At 43.0% G+C, this 23,696-nt stretch overlaps 1 protein-coding gene across 4 annotated transcripts in view; it reads left to right on the forward strand.

Annotated features, from left to right (window-relative positions):
* The window catches only part of UNC5D (unc-5 netrin receptor D), a 151,141-nt gene that overhangs the window by 63,939 nt on the left and 63,506 nt on the right, over positions 1-23,696 (forward strand). For 3 of the 4 annotated variants that reach the window (XM_074928397.1, XM_074928396.1, XM_074928398.1), the window contains exons 2-4: positions 11,760-11,978; positions 18,168-18,311; positions 21,397-21,500. In XM_074928397.1, coding sequence (XP_074784498.1) covers positions 11,760-11,978; positions 18,168-18,311; positions 21,397-21,500 — 467 coding nt within the window. Of the gene's footprint in view, positions 1-10,537; positions 10,613-11,759; positions 11,979-18,167; positions 18,312-21,396; positions 21,501-23,696 lie in introns of those variants that run through there. The other variant, XM_074928399.1, reaches the window with a different exon arrangement.

Genomic DNA, 23,696 nt, shown 5'->3' on the forward strand with positions numbered 1-23,696 from the left:
AGAGATGAGTTGGTGATATTTAAAACCGAGTTACTTACACTATGATCATCTCCCCTTGACTTGTATGTTAATAAGCACGTTAACTTCATCCCAACGTGGTTCCCTTTCTGCTGGTGAACTATTTGTTGTCCTTGAAAGGAATCCAAGCAGTTACATCTTTTTATTTGCTGCACTTTTAGTATCGGTAGTAAAATAGTTGTTGGGGTTCTTTCCTAAATATTCTCACAGATGGGAAAAATCCACTTTTTTTTCTTTCATTGTTGAGCATCAAAATGAGCATTTTAGCCTTGCTCTAGTCTGGTTCATTCATTCCCTTTCTGGGCCATAGACACTGGAGGTTCAAAGCTACTTTTTAATATGTAAACTGAAAATTTAATTTAAAGGTTCTAAAAATGTCCTTTGGTTAAAAAAAACCCTTAAACATAGACTTTAGCAAGATGGTTTATTTGCCTTTGTGTGCCAAAGACCAGTCTACTGAAGAATGCTGCGTATAGCTTTCGGTGTAAATATGAGATATCATCTAAATATACAGAAAATCCAAGGAGAGCGCTCTAGAGAAGCCTTCCCTCACTTTTATATCTCCTGCTTTATCTTGTGCTTCTGTGCTAAATTGTAGTAGGGACTTTCTCCAGCAGCCTGCAAGACCTGTTGCATAGTGTAGAAACTGTAAGTAAATATTTGACTTTTTAATGGCAACCATTACAGCCACAGCCCTTTGAGGGCCATGGAACATCAGTTAGGGAAATGCTACCGGTTAATTTATTCAGAGTTCATTTCTTGTCACCTTAAACAGGCCAGGTATCCTAGGCAACCATAAAGCTTGAATCTTCAAGGCAATTTGTTGATCCCAAAGTGATCAGCCCCAAGGGTGACACATCTGGTGGGCTTATGACACCATCTGGAAACGTGTGGCTGTACGGTGGGGTAGTGAAGCTTCCCCTCTCTCCCTACAGCCACCTGATAAATAGGACACATTTCCAGGGAGCTGTTCAGAAAATTTGTGTGGCTAATGCTGTTGGCATTTAAGACAAACCCTGTGTGTTTGGCGTGTGATATATACTGAGAATTTCAGGATTGTTTTGAGGTCGTTCAGGAATGTATCGAGGTGTTGGTCTTTTCAGTCTTGCTTGTTAGCTAAACATACAATCACTGTCCTCATCCATCTCATTATCTTTACATGTACGACTCTGGTATTACCACTCATTTTCCCATAGCATTTTTTAAGTAATCTTTTTCTTCTAGTGTGATACTCTTTGCACACTGCATGCTGGTAGAGTTTTTGTTACAGATTCATCTATTTAGGATGCTGGAGAATCTTTCTTCCTTTAAAGATTTATATTGCTTGCATACTGCTTAAAGGAAAAAAAAAAATCTAGATGTTAAATAAATGTATGACTGTATGAAAGATTCTTCAAGTTTGTAATCCACTTAATATTTAATAAATGCAATATATCATTTTAATAAATATGTATAACTTAGATATAAATAGATTTAGAAGCCATAAGGGATTACAATAGGATAACACATTCATCTCTGTTGGCATAGAAAAGACTACTAATGTTTTATGAACAGATTAATCCTCATTGGTGAAAATAAATGCCCTACCCTCCTGCAAGCCATTAACAATGTGGTTTATGGAATTACGAACTTCATTGAACTGTGAGCTTCTCGTGAGATGGCTGAAGAGAGAGCACAACAATGTCAGCCGAACGCGAAGTTCTAGAGGGAAATCGGGGCTACTGAAAAGGGCTTTTTTTTCTTATCTCTTTTTTTTTTTTTTTTTTCCTCCTTTTTAAAAAAGAACCCACCTGAGCTGTGCAAACGGGAGCTGATCTTCACGTATCGTTCTTCCCTTGGTTGCTCTGCTGAGGCTGCTGGCCAGCCCCACTGCGACTTGGCAGTGCCAAGCTGATTGTTTCTGATAATGGGGGTTAAGAGTGGGTGGAGATGGTGGAAGGAGACTGCTGCTCTTCTTGATCTGGGTTGGGAATGTGAGCAGCTGTAGAACTGGAACCAGTTTTGTCTTGGTCACTTCAACCAGGTCTGAAAGTGTAGCCCTGTGTAGAGCTGCAGAAGTGCTTTTAACTGGGGTTGTTTGACAGTCAAAGAAGAATTAAGGCTAGAATTTGTGGATGCAGGTGGGATGCTTTTAAATTTTACTCTGTTTTGTATAGATAAATATATTTAGCTAAATTGTGCTTTCTGCCATGTGCACAGAGATTAAATGAGGACCATGAGCTTTAAGGCAAGTATACAGCCCTTAGCTAAAGCTCATAAGATATTCAAAGGGAAGGAAGATGGAATAAATGAGGATTGAGAAAATGGCCTCGCTCCTATTAACATAAAAGTCCTTTCTGTGGAAGAAGTCCTTCTCGCTAGAGGAGTGGTATTTCATATTCTTAAAGCAAAATCTTGATGGCGTCGTAGGGTCTTTCTCAAATGGATTCTCTCTGAGGAGACATTTGGATGATCATGTTGTTGCTGCTGTTTGGTGAAAAGCATTTGTGGGGGAGAGTTTGTTCAGAGAAAGACAAGAAATTAGGAAGTTTAGGGACGCACAGCTCTTCTCAGTTACAGTTCCGGGACCCCACGTGTGCTCTTTGTCAGTGAGGAGGGTGGGTGGTTCACACTAACACACCGACTTGCCTTTTAGCAGACAAACAGCGGGCACGTGGCTAGTGATGATGGGTTTGGGCCAAGGAGCAGTCAATTATGAAGCTGCTTACAACTGTGGCGAGTCATTCTGTCCTCCTCCAGCCAGTTCCACTCGCCACTTGTGAGTCTGTGGGTGGTCTGTGGTACGCGCTGCCCTTCCCTTACACGTCTGGTTTATCACTGCTGAAAAAGCGTTTAACTTCTACAGCTTCACCGACATTAAGGTACGTAGGGAAGGGCTCACAAAGCGAACAGACGAACAGGCACTTGGAAGCGTTGCCTTGATTTTTTTAATCCTATTAAGACAACTTATTTTCATGATTATATATTGACTTTCACTCTCCTTTCCTGCTAAATCAGCTGGAGACAATGTCACCCAAAGCCTGCTAAATAGCAGCAGAGTAGTGTCTGCAGCTTAGCACGGTTCTACCAGTACTGGAACGCAGCTCTGTGGCGTTTGGTTCCTAGCTTCATGGCTTGTTCTTATTCTCAGAGTCCGTTTTCAGACCACTCACCCTTCTGTAAAACGAAATCGATAATATGTGGTTCCCAGATTTGTTGTCAGGCTTCCTTGATGCATGCAAAAAAAAAAAAAAAAAAAAAAAAAGTAATGATCGAAGAACTCACAGTGCATTTCAAAGCAAAGCAAAATGGAAAAAAACCCAGGTGTATAACTAATAGTTTCAAGTAGAAGCATCCAGCTTAATATCTAGTCCTATGCACACAGAAGAAGAAATGAGATTCTTTAAAATTCAGATAAGCGGGGTTAGTTTTCAGCTAAAGATTCTGAGCACACTGCTTTTGTGTGATAATATTTTAGATTTATTTCCACAACTTATTGCACATTCATTTTTTGGAGTTTTCATTGCAGAAAATTGCCAGGAGGAATGGATTTTGTCTTCCTCAGCTGGCAGAACAATTTTCCACCTGTCGCCCAAATATTTGATGAGAAGGATTATGGTACAGCTGCTGGAAGTTTATACTTTATATCCATAGGAAGCAAGAGGGTCTGATGAAACTAATATACTGATATCAAAAGTTGGCTTCCTGAGATGTATGTACAGCACTTGTGACTTTCAACATGTGCTGAAAATTTAGGAGACCCTGTCTGCTCAGATGTGAAGTACAGAATGGTCATGGTCGTGTAGGATGTTTTTAAGCAATCCTTGATCTCCCACCAGCGCTCTCTTTTGTTAGAGGAACCCCAATCCTAACTTAAAAGCAGGAGAAACACTCCCTCCTTGTAAGGTAGATGTGAATATCTGGTAAAAATAAAGAAGCCGTATGATTGGGTTGCAGAGGCATTTAAAATTCTCCCTGACTTGCACAATGCGCTGAAACTGTTCAGATTCTTTTCGTGTTCTTAGTCTTCCTTATTCCTGGGTATAAAAACACCAGCGAAAAGAGTTTTTCCTCGCACGCCTTTTTGGTAGGTACTTAACACTTAAGTTTTAGGTTTTGCTCCGAGGTTCAAGTCAGTTCTGGAAATGGAGTAGAAATAATTGAGCTGTAATATGATATTATCAGTTTAGAATCGTCACTGTGCTATTAGCCAATTTTTTTCAATAAAGCAAAGTTGATCATGGAAGATGATTCTGGGTTTGAATTTCTTTGAGTGTTAAGTTATCTTATTTGTGTTGCACAACCCGGAAAACTACAGTTAGAATATACAAACCAAGAGAGAACCACTGCAAATCTACATTATTTTGATGTCTGTTACTTCCAAAAGTATTTTTTATTCAAAGTAAGTTCATCTGCTTGACAGTTCTCCAGTTGTCTCTGCCTTCGTGTCTCAGAAAACCCAGAATGCTCTTAGTTTGTGTGTCTCTTGTGTGTAACTGGTCATTATTTCAGCGTTCGGTTCATGGAGCCTTGGTGGGCAGTTGGCACGTTGCAGTGGGAGGTTTCCTTAAGGGCATTGTCTTATGCTGAAACGTTAGGATGAGAAATTTGTCCGGATTCTTGGGTCTCCCTCTGGAAGATTTCCCTTCTCGTGCAACCCGCAGCTGCTCGGGCACCCCCGTGCCGATGTGCATGTTGGAGAGGAGTGGGGAGGTGGCAGATGCTGTCACAGAAATCTCATTCATTTCCCCTGCTCTTGTGCTGTTTCCTACAGAGGAAGTTGTTGTACGTGTAGACTTGGGGTAGCGCCGACAGTTTTGCATTCCTGTTGTATCATTGTCTCTACAGTCTTACGCTGACATTGGTTTGTTTTGTTTTCATATCAGAAAGTCATTTCTGTTCAAACATCGGTGACATCTTTATGTTTTTCCACTTCGATATTTCATTATTGTCTTATACTCATGGGATATTGTCTTGGCATCCTAATTATGATTTCAGGCCCTACTGAAATGAGAAGTGAACAAACATCTCGGGAGAAAGAAAAATGACCCTAAATATGTATATTTATAATATATGTACATGCTGCAGCTCCAGTTACCAGTTCCATATACCTGGAGGTGTTTCAGCTCTCTTATAACCTTTGGTTAGGCACAGAAGTCACGTTAAGGGTTCTTAATTCCATACGTTTCTCATGCAGTGAAATTTCCTTCTAATATTGTCCACTGTCTTATCACGTGGTTCATGTACCAAAATAAAGCAGGTTTAATTTATGGTAACACAAATAAATGTAAGCAAACGCAGCTATGCTTAACCAGATCATACCAACAGTAAAATACAACGCCAAAGATTCCCCCAGATCAATTATTGATTGAATTAAAATCCCGGTTTTATGAAGCCATTAAACCTTATATGGAAATTTTACAGGCAGTGTGGGAAAATTTGTAATGAGAAGAGGTTTACCCATGTTGTAGTTCATCGTTCTGTAAGCGTAGTATGCTTACAGGTGTATAAATACATTTTCTTTCTGACAGCATTCTTCACAAGCTGCTTCTAATACATTCATCTATTGAGTTAAATATTCATCACTTAAGCAAATCGTTGTCATGTGGAACCTACTAGAGAGTAATACCGGGTAGTGAACATGTCTGAAGTAAGCAGTACCGCTTGGCGTGCTCCTTGTTTTGCTGTAGCCTGCTCGTACCGTGTCATCGTTTGTTTTGTTTAGTGGAAACCCCTGACTGGTGACGGTGTGGATTCTCCATTCCCAGCTCCAGCCTCTTTCCCAGCAGGACTAGGGACAAATGAGGACTTTTGACATTTACGTTGAGAGTCGTCAGTGGTTGAGATGTTGGTACCAATATTTAAAGGCATCAAGGATAAAGTCTTGGTGGTTTCTTTGCTAACAGAAATTATTTTGAAGTTGCTGCAACAGTCTTGAAAACGTTGCTGTATAGCTCATGGGCAAGTCCCTCAGCAGGGTCACGTGCTGGTAACCAGAGACAACTCGAGTGCGCCATTCCGACATCGTTGTGAGCATCTTAAGTATTGAGGAGCAGGAGGAAGAAAGTTTTTTACCTTTTCCCATATGTAGTTAATAGTCTTCAAGAACTTCCTCACTGGGTGTCATAGTTTTGCATCATTCCCGTGCGCTCACCAAATAGATACAGAACAACGTTTGTCTTCTTCCCCAGCATGTTATACATAATATACTGGGGAAGTATAATGTCATTATTTTTCCTAATCCCCAATCCAGTGAGTTAAATATGTAGTTCCCTCCCTTTACTAGTCTTACACAGTTTTTCTTGAATTTGCTCAAAAGCATGTGTCTTTGGAGAAGAGGAGGGTGAACAGCTTGTGTGGCAGTTTTCCATTTGTGTGCGATGACGTGTCAGGTTACACAGACGAAATGGCTTTTATTGAAAGAAGCATGTAATGTATATAACAAGTGTAGCATCAGCATAGCAGCGGTCATAGGACATGGATAATAGACAGAGAAATCTGTGCGCTACCCCAGGTGCATGCAGATATATTCCTTAATAAAACTAGATAACGGCATTACGCAATACAGTAGCCAGAAGAAACCAGGAATTCGGTTAAAAATATGGAAAAAAACCCCAGCGTTTCTCTAAGTTTACAGATTATATCTTTAGGAAGTATACTGAAGTAGAAAAAGCAGGAAACACTGACTCTGAGGCTGGGGACAGGAACAGAACATCAGTTAGTGCCACTTTGCTCGCCCCCAGATGTGCCTCTGCTGATGCCGTTGGCAGGCAGGTGAGGATGCCCGTGCAGTAGGTGCTTGATGGCGGCCACGCCAATTAAGCAGTTCTGTATCATTTACCAGGAGTGCTGAATAAATAGTAATTGGATTCCCCTTCAACGTATAAAGAAAAAGTTTGCAGTGAAACTCATCAGCACGCATGTTTTATTACTGACCATTCTCACTGTTCCTGTATTGTCAATCTTTGCTAAATACCGTGTCCCTGTAGGCTTTAGTAAATCCCTGTACTAGAGGAAATAACAAAGGCATTAAAGGATTTCATGTGGGCAACAAAATCTTGTATTTCCATCAATATCTGAGTGACTTCCAAAAAAAAAAACCCATATTGTGGATAAGGGACAGGGTCAACGGATTGAAACAACACAGATAAATCTCACTGAGTTGCTTTTCTGACTAATGGCTCAAATTTAATTATGAAAACCATTCCACGCGTAAGGACGTTATGTATTCTGGAATACGTTTTTTTTCATCTTTTGACTTTCCTTTAAAAACGAACATGTGTGTAGAAAGACAGTTGGCTTTATTTAATTTTATAGAAAATAATGACTGCAGGTGGTTTTAAGTTCATCAGGAATCGGCAACATCGGATCCATGAAAGGGAAGAAAGTGAGTGTCCAGAACTTTGGTCATCGCTCAGTGTCTTTCAAGGAGCGAACAGACCTGTCCAAAAGGAGTGGTTGGGGTGTTTACAGCTGGGAAAAGGCTTTTTTTTTTTTTTTTTTTTCTGAAGTACCTACAGGGGTGTAAGGCTTGGAGTGCAGAAAATATCCAAAATCCTGAGAAAGAAACTAAATGCTAATGCCAAGGTTTATAAATTGAGGGGACATGGGAAAAGGAAGCAAAGGGAGAGGAATTTTTAAGCAAGACAAGGAAGTTGGAGAGAATGCTTTTATATCCGAATGGCTCTTGTCTCCCTGTGGGCACAGCTAATAAAGGAAATAGCTACATAAATTGGAAAAAATAACAACAACAACAACAAAAAATCCCACAGGCAGAAAGAGAAAGCAGGGATCCTCTGATTTTAGGATTGCTTAATTAGAGTGGAAGGAAACCAAGGCAGCAAAATAATCATGTTTGTTCCTTTTCTTGTACTACCAAAATTTAAAAGGGTCTGTGTTTAAAAACGAACGAGAAGTCTTTGTGCTTCCAGCCCTTGGACAACTCTGTGCTTTTTTATAGGGATGGGGGAAGGAGATGGAGGGATAAATGAACTAGAGAATAAATCAATTCATACTAGGTTTTATAATCTGAAAGTGATGGTGGTATAAAGGGATCTTCCCTGGTGGGTAGCAGTAGAAGATGTAGTTGTCTTTTGAGGATGATGGTTACAGAAGGATTGTTCATATTTATTCCCAGCAAGTTACTTGGCTTGTTCGGGATACTTCCAAGTGTTGGGGTTTTTTTAATATAGAAAGTAATGCTACTTACTTATTTTAAAAATAATTCTTAATTTGAACCAAAAAAAAGTTTAGAACTCACATTTTTTCATTGTTTTAAAATCTCACTTTAACATCTAAATTACATCCTTATCGGTTTTTTTAAAATACTTGAAGGATTCATGTGATCTGACAACTAACATTATTTCATAGAATTCAATGTTTGTTCCCAACTTTTTTTTTTCTCCTTTTTTTTTTTTTTTTTTTTTTTGTTTCTATTATTGTCATAAAAAGATTTAAAGTCCCTATTGGACTAGTGTGCAGAACATAAAATACAAAGCACTTCCTGAGAGGTAATTTTCCAGGAATGAAAAATACAAGAATTGTGTTTGATAGTTTGGTCTTCTGTCATTCGCTGTTGCATTAAAACAACCATTTTTTCTATAACTACGAATGGCCTGGATCTTGAAAACTGACAGTTACAAAAAAGAAGAAATCAAACCCCTTAGAAAGTTCCGCTAGGCTTTCAGATGAATTTGAATGCGAGTTAGGGTACAAAAAAAAATGATGCACAAAAGAAAGATGCATTAAGTTAAAATTCCAGGTATTAAGTCTACTTTAGGAGAGGCTTTGCTTTGATCAGCAGCTACTGCAGTTATCTCAGCTAAAATATTATTTATCCTGAAATACATGTAGATTTATATAACATCAGTAATAGCTGCTTAAATAATATTTATTAGGACTTGACCCCGGGATTTGTTGTACCTGGTTAAGGATGGGCAGTGCCATTCAGCACGCCAGTCCAGGCATTCTCTTCCCATAACTTATCTACTAGAACTGGTTAAGGTCTGTGGTGGCTCCTGTGATTTATTTAAGTGTGTGTGTGTAGTCACGGAGATGTAAACACGAGGTCCTTATTTTCTGCTCTGGGACGCTGGGGCGGGCCTCCAGGAAAGGTGCTTTGGGAACAGGGAGTCGAGTTCAGTCCCGGTGACGGAGGGGGGGCGAGGTGTGTGATAGGGGTTTGCTGGGCTCGATACATCTTCCTCTGTCAGCAAAGTACTTCTAGACCATTTCTAGAGAGACTTGAAATGCCCCATCACAATTTGTCTAATCTTGCGTGGCTATCGATTGCAGTAGCCAAATTGCTTGGGACTTGAACATGAAATATATATATATATGTTTTGGGCCAAATACTCCTTTTTTTCTAGTCTCTTTGTTCACAGAATTTTACCCTCCCCTGGAGCTTGTACAAGTCCGTTGCACGACCTCCGATTCGATATAACGTCAGGATGTGCAGGGAGCAAGTGCGGTTTGAAACCGAGACCACTGGTTGCTGTGGCCTTGAGGAAACGGCTCATCAGCTTGGGAGAGTTGATTTATCAGTTCACTGCTAATTTTCCTGTTGTAGCTGTGGTTAAGTAAACAGCAGCACTTGCTCAGAGTGCGATCCTACCTGTTCCGGTCCCAGGGAGCTGTAGAACGCTGTAACTTGTCTAATCATCAAACTTTTTTTTTAGTGTGTGTGGCAGGAAATGTCATCTTAATTAGGGTTAGAGTCTGACATTTAAATGCAGAAGGGTGCTTATTTTAATGTGTCTGAAATACCGCTCTGTGACTCTTCTCTTTAAGCATGATAAAGGGACAAGTAAAGTATGTCTCGTGTATCGTAAATCACACTAAATATTTACAACGCAAAACTTCCAGATATCACAACCCATTAAAAGGGTGTCACTGCAGCCCCAGCCTGAGGAGGCGGCCACGTGGAGAAAAGGGATATCTCCTCAAACAGAAACCAAGGAATGCAAATCCTCTGTGAATTTTCTACAGTTGCCTTCCAGCCTGAACTCACACGGGGTGGGGTAATGAGTTGCTTTCCTTACTTCCGCTAACGGTTGTACTCAAGGCATTAAATTCTTGCCAGATGCTGATTTAATCTGGATTATAAAACATTGTCCACCAGGTGCTCATCGGTAACCATTAGCAGGAGCGTAAAGCCGTGTCGTTATATCTGGAGGCCCCTTGGGAGGAGAGTTGTGCCCTTCATTTCAGTGGGGCTGGGATTTCATCCTTTGTGTCTTGCCCTGGATAGCAAATCCAGTGGAACAACCATGGGTCATTCTAAGTTCTCTGACTGATCCTTAGAAAATTGCCCACTCGTTTTCCTCCACACCGGCGTGTTGCTGCCTCATGAAGCCCTCAAAGCACTGTGGGACCATGGGATTTCCAAGCCTCTCCAGAATCTTCTACTGACATTTTTTTGTTATTTCCTCTAAAGCATGGATTTAATAACGCCTGCAGGGATGCAGCGTTACTGAAGATTGACAAGGTGGAAATTGGCATCAATGTTCAGGAGTAGAACGCTAAAAATGATGATAATATTTCCTAAAGTACGCTGCGAATGTGGTTTAAACCACCGAACTCATTCGAGGATCACAGTGATCTCAGCACATCCACAGTGCGTATTTGCAGACACAGATGTGCTGGGTGAGAGATACCTCCCTTAAATGGAAATAAAGACAAAGCATGTTCTCATCGCTCTGTAATCAAGATCTGTGAAGGTTTTTAGACATTTTATATCATCATAACTTCCCTTTCATCTAACTTAGTTTCAGTGGTTTTAGTTAAGTCACATTATGTATTGCCCTCCGCTATTTCTCTTCTCTGATGCCGCGTTCCCTTCATCTGCATATAGACCATGTCCTCCCCTGTTGTCATCTGGCTACACTGTATGTGTTCAGCACTTTCTAATCTTCCTCATAAACCCATCCCTTCTGACTTACTTTTGTTGCTGTTCTCTGAATTTTCTCCCAAAACTAGCAAAAGTCCTGAAATAAATCCCAGCATTGCTGAAAATCGGTGGGAATTTCCTGGGTTTGGCAGCAGCCACTAGGATTTGACTCAGTTAAAAGAGTTGTAGTGAAAGGAAAGGTTGTATTCCAGCGCTTCCGTGTTCATGTCTAAGCGCAGGAATTCGGAAAATAAGACACTTAGGCTTACACGTTGCTGAGTGAATGGCCTTGGGTCCTACTGCCTGTGCTAGAAGCTGAGAAAGCCTCACTGTCTCGCAGTTTCTGGCCCTACAGAAACCATTTTTCCACTTTCATATCGCCTTAAAGGGGCTGCAGTGAATGGGAACAGCTAAAAGCATATTGAAAATTTCCCCTAAGTGGGTACGAAATCAGAGTTTGCTTATTCCAGTGTGGGAGTGGTACCGTAATGCTGTTCACATCAGTGGGTTTCTCTGTGGTTAGCACTCTGATCCCTGCTAGATCTACAGCAACCCTCTAAAGGAAATAAAATTCTGTGAAAGAAAGGGAGATTTGGTAGTGAAGGCACTGGGCTGTCACTCAAGAGAATAAGGTTTCGTTTCTACTTTTTCCATACACTTTCTGTATGACTTCAGGTAACTCTTTTAATCTTTGTGTGCCTCAGTTTCCCGTCTGTAAAATCGGCTGTAGCGATGGTGCCGTTTTCTGATGCTTCTTTTCTGTCAATTTTCTTGACAGTTCTTACATCCAAACTGGTATTTAATCAATTAAATGAGCTAATACAAAGGGTTCGACAACATGAAAAATGTGTATTTTCCTTTCCTTCCCTTTCAGGAAATGATAACAGTGAAGCCCTTCCAGAGTCTATCCCATCTGCTCCTGGAACACTGCCTCATTTTATGGAGGAACCAGATGATGCCTACATTATAAAAAGCAACCCCATTGTCTTACGCTGTAAAGCTATGCCAGCTATGCAGATTTTCTTCAAGTGCAATGGTGAATGGGTCCATCAAAATGAGCACGTGTCTGAGGAAAGCATGGATGAGACTACAGGTAAGGGCTAACATCTCCTCCGGGAGGCAGATCCGAGCTCGGGGTCTGTGACACCACGGAACAGGGCAGAGAGCGGGAGGTGACGGTCAGGCACACAACCAGGAGAGCTGGGTGGCCCTTGCAGGCTCGCACGGAGCTACAGGAGCGGGAACTGGCCCCCATCCCGAAGTGACACGACGGGGTCGGCTCTGCCCTGAGCACAGCCCCGACGCGCTCAGCTCAGCCTGTCGGGCCAGCCAGCTCCTCGCTGCTCGGGCTGCCCCGTGTAGGTCCGGCCTTGCCCAAATGCAAAAGGGAAAGCAGCGGGTGGAAGAGGGTCAGGATGGGACAGAGCTGACAGGCAGAGGAGGGGAAGACAGATCCGGCCTGAGGAGGGGTGGTGTGGGTGGGGAGAACAAAGGGGATGAAGGCGGCTGGAGGTGTAGGAGGTGTTACACCGGGACAGCAACAGACTGGATACACCCCACCAGCTCTTCCAAGTGGAGACATGGGGCTGGATCAAACACCGCAGTGAGATTTCTGAAAGAAAGTAAGTTCTGGAGGGAACTGTAGTGCTCTGGGTTTCAGTGGCGTAAGTTGAAGCGGGAACTAGAACCGGGGAAACGTACGCTGTTACGGAATTCCTGACAGGATGAACCCTGAAAAACCACCAACGTGGTGGTTGAAATTTGCCTTCACCCCCAAGCAGTGATGGGTACTGGGTGAGTAATAAAGCTAAGTGGGAGAAACCTGTTGTGTAAAAGCGCGTGTCTAAAAGGAGAGAATGAGAAGGGAGAAAGTTGAAAATGATCAACAGATTGTATCAGGCTCCCAGCACACCCTATATCTTTTCTCATTTAGAAGCATCTTGATAAGTATTGCAAACCAATTTAATGCTGCACCGTCTTGTAATTTCACAATTCTGTTTTGTTATTGCTTTTCTCCTCCTTTTAAATTCCAAGATTGCTAGGCAACTCCGTGTCTTGGAAATAGCAGTGTATGCATAACATCCTCTCTGTCAATACAAGAAATTCCTTTTTAGAGGAAAAGATGCCATTTAAAAAGAAGTTACATCTCCTAAAGTGGTGTTTGGCATTCTTTTTAAGTGACACATTCTGAAGAAATTTCATACTGAAGGCTTTTTGTAAATGCTAATCTGGATGAATTTTAATTTTTACAGTTACCTTTTTGAAAATAATTTAATAGGCATAACCTTTACTTCTAAAGGCACTGCTGAATCAATATAGAAGAAATGTCTTCCCTAAATGTTTTTCTTCCATATGGTTAATGAAAATCTGTCTTGTGAATACTGCAGTTACGTTTTCGAAGACTTGGATTAATAACAGAATAAAAAAGGAGAAAGTAACATTAGGTGTTTTTTTTTTTTTTAAAAAATAACACCAGTAACATTGAGGTTTGAGACATGGAGGCACAAGCTGAGCAAATATGATCTGGAATATAGACGTTACAGGTTTGAATTTAGCCCCGGGGCAGAGCTAACCCTGAAGTGTTGTTCTCTGAGCAGGAGCGTGGTGCAGACAGTGTGGGGTGTCTGTGTGTTCCAAAAACCACCGCAGTGGTCCTTAGGACACCAGAGTGTAAGTAAAAGGCTGTGTACAGGGGAATGTTGAGGGACAGGCATGGGTAGTCTCTCACCGTGCTGTAGCCATATCCATAAAGGATTTTGGAACTCTTCCTCAGCCTTCAGTAAACAGCAGACTATTGGGTTTTTTTAGAATTAATGCGCGTACTGGCAGTGCCCTCATTTCTGGAGTCAAATCTGGGGCATAAACATGTCTGTTACCAAGCAGGCAGGGTGTTCAGCGTACGGCGTGGGCTCCGTCTGTGAAAAACTGCACTAGAGTTTCTGCCAAGAATGGTGCCTCTGGTTAAAGGGTGTGATTCTGGTGAGTTGACTCAAGGGAGGTTACACTACATTAAAATGGGTCTGTCCTTTTCCATCCCTCCGCTGTTTGCTATGTGATGAAAATTCTGAGAAGATGTATAGAAAAGTGGTGAGAAATAACAGCAGGAAACCCAAACAAGAGGCAATTTAATGCTGAATACACGAAATGTATCTCAGCGTCTCTGTAAATTCCTGCCAGCAAGCTCGTAGCCAGGCATATGCAGGGAGTGCTTGGCAGTGGCACTCGAAGGCTCATTCCTGGTGGCCGGGACCTCCCGGACCCCGGTGTGGAAGCTGAGAGGGCCGGGGGGGGGCAAGGGCCATGGTTTGTCATCGGGGTGGAATCCAGTTTTGCATTATTTTGTTTTTATAGCAGAGAAAAGTCTTAGAGGAACACCGGGGTCACTGTTGACTTGAAGAGGAGGAGCAGCAGGAGAGGCAGGATTTCTGTCGTTGGGGGCTGCGCTTGGAGACCAAGTTCTTTCCCCCTCCCCTGCCTTATTTCCCGAGCTGCAGAACCGAGAGGCATCCCCCCCGCCTCTCCTCTTCATTCCATGAACGCGGCAGAACTTCGCTCTCTCCCTGTGCTCTGCCTCATAAAGCGAGAGCGTGAGCTAGTAGATGCTGCTGTGATAAAAGCATAATAATTATGGTTTGATTAATTTCTTTCTGCTTTATTTTTTCTTGCCTGCACATTGCAGCATGCGCTTCAGAATTTAGTTTACAAATATCTCAACTTTTGGTTTCACCAGAGGATGAAATCTGCTAAGAGTAACTAGAGTTTTCTTGTCTGATAAATAAAAGGATTACAGCAGTAACTGCTGTCAGTGTTTTTCTCATTTAAACAAATAAAGCTGACAAATGCTGAAGTTCTGTGCAGCTCTGTTATGTTTAGTACATGGAGAGCAATTATTCATCTGCTGCCAGCATTAGTCTATCTGCAGCTAAACCATCCAACAGTGCAGAAAGCTTATTAGCATATCAGTACCATAGTCATAATTTTATATTCTGTAAGGCTGTACTGTATAACAAAAGATGATGGTTATAATTTGCACAATAATTTAAAGGGTTGGACTTGCAGTGCTTATTAGAGTTGTACAAGTCACAGGTAAAAACGTTGCTCTTGTTTATTATGTTGCCTGTTTTTATTTGCATGGATTTTTCATTCTGTGTCGTTTCCTGTGAACAATTTTTCTGGCATTTCTTGAGGTGCAGAGGGTACGTGGGGATATTTTTGGGTGAAATATAGTGATGATAAATGAAGAATATATGTCTCTGTTCCCCATAGATTTGCTTTCTCTAGTTGTTTCTAAAACAAATGAAAATAAGTGTGCTTTCTCCACAACTTTCCCCGAAGACTAGATGTTCTCCAGAGGTCCCTTCCAACATCAACAATTCTGTGACTCTGCTATTTTGGATGCATTTATTTTGTCTATTGGCAAATTGGGAGACCTCGAAATGGACCCGAATTCCTACCTGTCCCATTCCCAAAATGCTGAACCACCAACTTCTCAAAATCACGTGTTCTTTGTTTGCCTCATTCAAACCACGTTAAATGTTGCTTCAGAAAATACAGGCTGATATATAGATTAATTAAATAATGTGTCAATGAAAGGAAGAGCTGGGCTGGAGAATAAATGTGAAGCTGTAAATGCCTTTATTCGCTGAGGACTGCTCAGAGTTTTACAGTAGTGGTGAGCCTAGAAATGGCTTTTGCTTCTCAAAAAAAAATCATCATCCTGTGATGTTTTCTTTGCTCGGGATCAGTGAAGATTCTGCCGTTGTTAGCACGGACGCACCACGAAGCTGCACAACAGGCACTTCTCAGACCTTCGTTTCTCTTTGCCACTTCCAAAAATTCCTCGAGTCGCTCAGAGACGGGCAGGTACCGGGCCTGGGGGGTGCACGGCGGCGCTGGGGCTGCTGACAGGGAGTTCTCCTCCCCGGGAAGATTGGGCTTAGCTGGAAGATGGAGGGATGGAGGAGACCCGGAGCCAGGCGGGTGCAGCGCGAGGCCGTGCCCTGGCAGCAGCTGAGCGGTCCCTGCCCGGGGAGAGGTCAGCCTTGGCCAGGCCTTCAGCATTTCACACCCTGTGGAAGGAGCCTCGAAGTGGGTGGGTTGCAACCTTGTCGGACGTGGCTGCGAATGAACGCGGACTTGGAGGCTCTGGAGCTTCACTGCCTTGTGGTGATGGCCCGGGGACTGTCACACCTTGGGCTGCCACCCAGGAGCAGGAGCGAGCGTGGGTCTGTCCCTGTCCCATCGCCGCCAGCTCTGCAGCCAGGCACGGGTCAGGTGCTCTCGGGTGGAACTGACTGTAGCTGCTCTTACCCATCACGATCACTCTGCAAGGTGGATCTGTGACCGAGAGTCCAAGGATTCGGCGCTGGCGGAGCAGCTTGGATGCTTAAATTGAGATGGTGCCTTTTCACCCGGCGTTCTGCAGCCAGCACGTCGGCGAGGAGAGGAGCTTCCACAGAGCTGCGGGGTTCCATGGGCTGTGTTTACGTCGTAGTGGCTTCTTTTCACCATGGCAGAAAATACAGGGGTGTTCTGTTGTAAACTGCATCAACATATTTAAAAAAAAAAAAAAAAAAAGCAAATAAAAACAAGCAGTGAACCTCTGTTTGTTTATTACAGAGTGAATAAATATTTGAGCGACTAAAATGATTATTGAGACAGCTTAGGAAGCTGTTGGAGGTGTGTCCATGTCTTTAGGTATCGCTGTGAAATATGGCAAGCCAAACAGGCTAAATAAAAAGAAGTAAAACACCCCTTTGCCTGTCGCTGGAAAAGTAACAAAAATTTTGTATTGCTTTATAGTATTAAAGGCTTCTCTGACCTTCCCTGCCCCTCCTCGGTGAGCATCCCCAGTGGGCCCCATCTCTGCTGTTTACCAAAGGAACACGTTGACTTCCCAGTGCCTTTCAGAAGTGAAATACCCAGCTGTTAATGATGCCTGAGAATAAGTGGAAGCCACTTTTTATGGAGTTCAGGTTTAGAAAATTCTTGCTGCTTTATAAACTTCACAGGCATGAAATATTTTAAGATTGAGTCTTCATTCATTTCCAGTGTAGGGGAAATAAGTATCTTGGGACTGCACAGGAGGAGAAAGAAGTAGTAGGCACGAATGTTTTTTGTTTTCAAATTAAGGTTTTTCGGAATAGTTCTTTCAAATGATTCCTAATGCCTTTTAACCCGGATTTGGATTATATTTCCTCTCCCCAAGGTTGTCATGCAAAGGTAGTTGCAGGTATGGCATCCATCCCAGGTGTATAAAATAGGGTGCCAGGTTTGCAGGGCTTCTTGATGTCTTGTGTTTACCTTTAAGCTTCATCTGAAGCAGATGCTTCTGTTCTGAAGGGCAAAAGTGCTGAATTTCATCTGAAATTGGTAGCAGGCTAAGAAAAAGCACAGGGCTTTTCCCATCTTTATTCCTGGCTAGCCTTCCTTGTTCCCTTCGATCCTTTTCTCAGCTCGCCAGGTGTAACTGATCCTACCTCAGGGAAGAGGCGTGTGTTCATTTTGATAGATCGCAAGTTCATAGTGGACAACAACGTGGCGCTGCAGGTGCATTTAGCAAGGTTATACTTTGGGAAGCCATTAGAGCCTTCTGTTTGTGAAGGTCGAGAAAGGCAAAGCTTCCGTTTGGCGGCTGGTTCGCTTGTGTCCCAGAAGGAGAGGGTGGCGAAGAGGACCATCTCCATTTGTGAGCTGTGAAATTTATTCCCCTCCTCTTTCTTGCCTCCTTCCAGGCTGTGAGCTTAGTGTTCTCTGTGCTGCAGTGTGAGACCCAGCTTTTCTCTCCCGTGTGAGGAAACGGCTGCCGCGTGGAACTGTGGCACCAGTGGCTGGGACAGGCTGGAATTCAGTGGGGCACTGGATTAGTTCCTGCCATACGTGCCAAGTTCCAGCTGTTTGACTTGATTGGGGCCTACCAGGGTACTTCGGACAGGTTTTCAAGGGCACCGAGCTGTTAGGTTGGAAGACAACTTTAATGTATGTTACCAGATTCCAGATAAACATTCTGGGTGAGAAGGCACGCGAGAGAAGGTTCCTGAGGGAGGTGGTGTATTCTTGGGAAGTCCACAGCGGGTGGTTCATTCTTGTAACGCAATGCATTATGATCTACTCGGCTCTCAGAATTTAATTAGTGGCAATACATTATTGTCAAACTAATTAAAGCTTTGCCTTGATGGAAAGTGCAATTATTTAATGAAAAGAAAAAGTTTTGGCTAACCTTACCTTTATGCCCAGGTAAGACAGCCTGTATCAGCTAATTTTCTGTACCTTTCCCCTTCAGGATTGAAGGTTCGAGAGGTGTTCATCAACGTGACGAGACAGCAGGTGGAAGATTTTCATGGGCCGGAAGATTACTGGTGTCAGTGTGTTGCATGGAGCCACCTAGGGACCTCCAAGAGTAGGAAGGCATCTGTCCGCATAGCTTGTGAGTAGAGTGAATGTTCTGCTACTCTAGGTTTTGTAAGGCATGGAAATGTTCTGTTCTTTTAGGGTTAAATACAAAGGGATATTGGTGAGGCACTGATGTCTTTGTGAGCCCTCCCTGTGAGATGCTGTAGGAATATCACAAAAAGCATGGCATGGGATTTTTTGCAGAGCTCTCTTTTATCTCAATGTGGATTGACTGATTTGCATTTACACTCAGCAAGTCCGTTTCAGAGGTTCTGGATTGTGTATGCACAGTGTCACAACAGCGCAATGTAATAAAAAAGGTTAATGCAAATTGAAAATCCTCCCAAAAAGTGCCCCTTTGCTCCACGTTGATCACAGGGATCTAAAAAAAACCCCAACCGTTCGACACTATCTATCTTCTCCACTTTGTATAAAAAGAAGTGCAAGAATACTTTAGAAGCTTTTGTAACATAATGTTTTACCTCTGGTTTTCAATATTGAAGCACATCATTGGTCATCAGGTATGATAAGCTGTGGGGAAGAGGAGATAAAAGTAGGAAAAAATGGAATAATTCAAATCAGTAAAGTAAGAAATATCTTCCCTCCTTTCTCTGAAGAAATGAGATACAAAACCATCGTAACATCAAACACAAACGTCAGCGTGTGCTCCCCAGGTCGGGGGCATTAGGCAGCGGGTCAGCCCTTCTTGTGGGAGAAGAGGGGTAATTGCTCTTTGTCAGGGGCTGGCTGGGAGGATGAATCCCTCTCACTTGAATGATTCCATCTCGATTTAATGACTCCATCTCACTCTAAATGGCCAGTTCAGGTCTTTAGGACCTTGTCCCAGGAGATGGTGGCAACAGCCTGCAAAGTGTTGGGAGAAATGCTTCTTGGAAGGAGATGAGGGGCAGGAGGAACGGGTTGAGGAGGTTCCAGCAAGAGACTCTGGTAATTTTATCAGGTAGTGTTCTACCCATGATCGATAATCTTTCTGAAATTATGCTCTTTTAACAAGATAACTTAAACATTTGAGAACAATGCAACAACTCCTTGATTTTGTAAGTGACAGATTTTTTTGTTGGCTGATTTAGTTTGAATGTGTAAATATGTGTAAATTCAATTTTTTATTTTACTGCATTAGCTGTCATAACACTGAATGAACTAATAATTCCCCCGCATTGCTAAGCTGCAAAGGACTATTATGCTGAATTGAATTTTTATTGACTTTTGTGTGCACTGTGATTTCCCAGCCCCATAATACGGTGATATGAGTGAGAACCAGAATGAGCAGAAGCAGGTGGAGCTGTGTTGGGACTTTTAAACCCACCACTGTGACACCAGTGCTGGGATCCACGTCCCCAGCTGCAGGTCCCACCTCACCCAGCAGGCGCCCAGGGCTTCCCCGAGAACCTGCCCTGTACCGGCCAGGTGCTGAGCTGCTTTTCCTTGAAGCCATGGGATTTATGAAAAGATCAGCAGCTCTTGAGTGCAGAGGTGATGGGACTGGTTAGTGCTCTAGACAGAAGAAATTAATTACTGCCGTGGTTGTCAATAATCCACCTGCCATGAGTTTCCAGGGCTCCCCCTTCCGTGGACCTGTGTCATCCTCCCTGTGGGGAGCAACCCGGCTGCCTCCTTTGGGGCAGGGATGGCTGATGGAGGGAGTGCCCTGTCGGGGGCTGGAGGATGTGTGGGTCCACACACAACCGTGGTGTCCACAGCACCTGTTTTGTGATGCGTAGCGTGGTAGTGCCGGATTTCTTGCTCGCTTTCTTTCCTTTTTCCTTTTGTTTTTGCACTTAAAGCCTAGAGATTTTGAATTGTGACTCAAGTCCAAAGCATTACAGAACTTTATATTTCTCTGAAAAAGCAGGTACGTATTTCTTTATGATAGTGTGGAACACAGAGAAAATGAGAAGATGGATCTTGCTCCGTTTTTTCATCCTAATAAAGGCATTTGTAGGCACAACTGCAGCCTAACTGTTAATGAATGACTTTAAATGGAGTACGGGAAAAGATATTGGTTATCTGTGGGGGAAAAAAAAAAAAGCAGCATTAACAAGGAATCATAAAAAAGAGAATACATGCAGTGCGTGCATCTTTCTCTAGTGACCAGCTTGCTAAAATAAGTCTTAATGTATATTATAAAATACATTAAAGTGTAACTGATTCAGAGCCTCTGCTGTTTAAGGGGGTGTATTTCATGAAGTGTAAGCAATAGAGAAAATTAAATCAGTAAATCCACACTGTGGAATCCGAGACACTGTTTGAAGCAAATGAGTATGTCTAGTGGAAACATCCTCACTCTCAAAGCACATGTAGTAAGTAACATTCCTTCCGCTTTGTTTTCCTTTCACAGCAAGCAAAACCGCCTGTTGGTGGGTGTATCTGGGTTAGGCCAGGGTCACTGGAGACACGTTTCCTTTGTGTCTGTTGTGGTTTACCCAGACACTTGCACATAGAAGCGCTGCAGCCGCTTTGGTGTGACTCTTGAGACAATATGCCCTGCTCCTTCTCCTGAATTATTAGCTGGGCCACGGGATGTGAAACGAAGCAACCTTGCCATCAGCCAGGTTGGAATGTGCGGAATTGCTCTCAGCTTGTTCCTTCCTTTCCCTACAACTTCCACGTGTAGGCAATAGAAACAAAACATCTATCTTGGAACATTTTATAAAATACCCTGGCGCTCCTCTGAAGGAGCACGGAGTGGGGAAAATGATTCACCCAGTCCTGGGTTCGTCCAGGCGGTTCTGACAGCACCCGAGCGACACCACGCTGGGGCTCTCGCACTAAATTCTCCTGGTTTGGAAAGGCAACGGCTCGAGAGATGGGATGGCTGCACGGCTGGAACCACGGAGTTTGAGAGCTCTGGAGCTGATTGTCTCTGTAGTCGCACACAGATCGTTTCTTAAAAGTGGAGAAATGGCAACACGCTAGAGATGATGAGATCTCCCTGCCTCTCGTCTAGGGAAGAACGAGTCGCTCTGGGTTGTCCGTTGCTTCAGACACACAATTAATTATGGCAAAGGGGTGTCGCCCCCCGCCTCTGCGGCACGCGGTGTTGATTGGGGAGGAATGGGTCTTGGAGGTGTAATGAATTATTGCATTAAACTCTGCAGATTTACGGAAAAACTTTGAGCAAGACCCCCAAGGGAAGGAGGTTCCTATCGAAGGGATGATCGTCCTCCACTGCCGCCCGCCCGAGGGAGTCCCTGCAGCTGAGGTGAGGCTGGGGGGCGGGGAGCAGGGGAGGGGGCTTTTACCTACCGTGTGGTTTTCCAGGTTCAGTGTGGGTTACAGCGTTCCTCTCTCACAGACTGCTTTAAATACGTGGGGTTTTTATTATGTAAGTTTTTAAAAAGTAGGGCTTTTTATCAAACTTCAGGAAGGTTCGCTGAAAAAAAATCCTCGTTTTGATAGAATTTTCAAGTTTTGTGCTTACAAACTGAGAACAGATTGTTACTTATTTTCTCAGAAATTACTTTCGCCGTTGAAAAATAAAACAAAGGACAAAAACCCTAAAAATATTATGATAAATTGTTGTTGGAGAGGAAAACTGCTGCAAGTAATAATAATTCAGGGTGGTTTTTTTGCTTAGCTTTAAACATGCTTTTTGTCCAGAGAGTTGAATCTTAACGGGAAACTAATGGGCATGCCTTAAAATGATCATAGCCAGACTATTCTGGGAGGAAGATGTTCTATGTGGGTTGTGTTTCAAAATCTGCTCGGGAGGCATTAAAAAAAAAGAAAAAAAAAAAAAGAAAGGAAATCGGATGGTGGAGGCTGGCATGGCATCAGCCTGTGGTTCCCGCTCAGGAAGCAGCTGGGGGGTGCCTCAACCCCCTCCATGTGCCCGGGTGAGCTGGGGCTGCGCCGCGGGCTCGGCCGGAGCCGGGGGCACCCCCGGGCTGTGGTTCTGCCCGCGCGCTCTGCAGAGGAAGGCAAATAGGAGTTATTTTTGCTCTTATCTCCACTGTTGCTGTGGCATGCTCTAATGGAAGGAACGGAAGAAGCAAGGAAAAATAGACCCCAAGGAAGCATCCGTCCTCTTAGTTAGGGAGAGGCGTGTTGAGGAGATGCCACTGAGAACAGAGAGAGGAGAAATGCAGCAAACTGGGGTGCAAAGGCCCTGAAAATCAGGTAGAAGTGTTAAAGACCAGAAGGACAGTGAGTTAGAAATAAGAATGGCGAGGAGATGAATTTGTATCTAGGCATCTCACATGCATCGCTCTGTCATTCAGATTTCTGCTACTACATTCCCCTCAGCTCTGCATTATTTTTACTCATGTTCAGTGTTACTGAAAAAATGGCTACTGCGTTACAGAGAATTGCCAAAATTATCGAAATGTGTATCCTGGTAAATTTACCTATTTTGTAGACAAAACAAACTTCCAAACGTGTAATTAATTGTCTAAACGCACACCCTTGGTCTGTGAGGAATTCATTGCTGATACTCTCTGCAGAAGGGAAGGGGTTCCCCAAAGCCACCGCTTGGCAACCTCAGTGACCTTCCTCTCGGGCAGCGTGCGCTGCGAAACCAGGATTTGGGGAAAAAAATGGTGATTCTCAGTCAACGCTGAATTTTACTGAGAATTTTAGAATTATTTGAACTACGCTGCTTTACACTCAACAATTAAACAGGATATCTGTCTTTTATGAAAGTTAGAAATTCTATCCAATGAAAACCTGACATTTTAATTGCTTTCTACAGATAAAAATTGTAGAGTTCTCAATAAACGCAGATTTACTGATGTTGACTGTAAAATTGTTATTGCTGCTAATAAAGCCTGTAAATCTTAACAGGTCATATTTGCTTTGGACAATAAAATTTCACATAAAGGCTCAGGATGCAGGGCTAATTCTATGCTCATCAAGGTTAACAGGCTACTGGAAATAATTCAGTGTCTTTAGAAACTGGGTACCAGATTCCAATAAGTAGTGGCTCTGGTCCCTGGCAGTAAGCTTGGTGTTATAAACTCTTGTGGTGTTTTCAAGTTAAAGACCACCTGCCCTGTTGAACACGTGGGTGAGAAATGACTGAGATCACCAGTAAGTCTTGCTCAATAATTGTTACGTGGGTACCGAGAAGTGTAGAAGGTCTCAAAACCCAGTGCTGGCAACAAAACTATGGTTCTGATCCAAGAATTTATTTCATTAGACTTTGGACGAAGCCCTGGATGAAAACATAAGGCTTGAAATAACTATGGACAAAGAAGCTCCTCTTCTGTTTCAGTAGATGCAAAATAGATGCTAATTGTGGTGGGGTGTGTTGGTTTGTTTGTTTAATCCATCCTCTGCATGGACCTGGAAATGCAAACTGAAACCAAAATGGAGAGGAGACTCCAGCCCCTTCCATGTTACCATGCCAGTATCAGTCTGAATCCCTTGGGAAGCTGTTGATTATTCCATCAAGTGCAGA

The sequence above is a fragment of the Athene noctua genome, chromosome 28 (genome assembly GCF_965140245.1).
Source record: "Athene noctua chromosome 28, bAthNoc1.hap1.1, whole genome shotgun sequence".
Classification (NCBI taxonomy): Eukaryota; Metazoa; Chordata; class Aves; order Strigiformes; family Strigidae; genus Athene; species Athene noctua.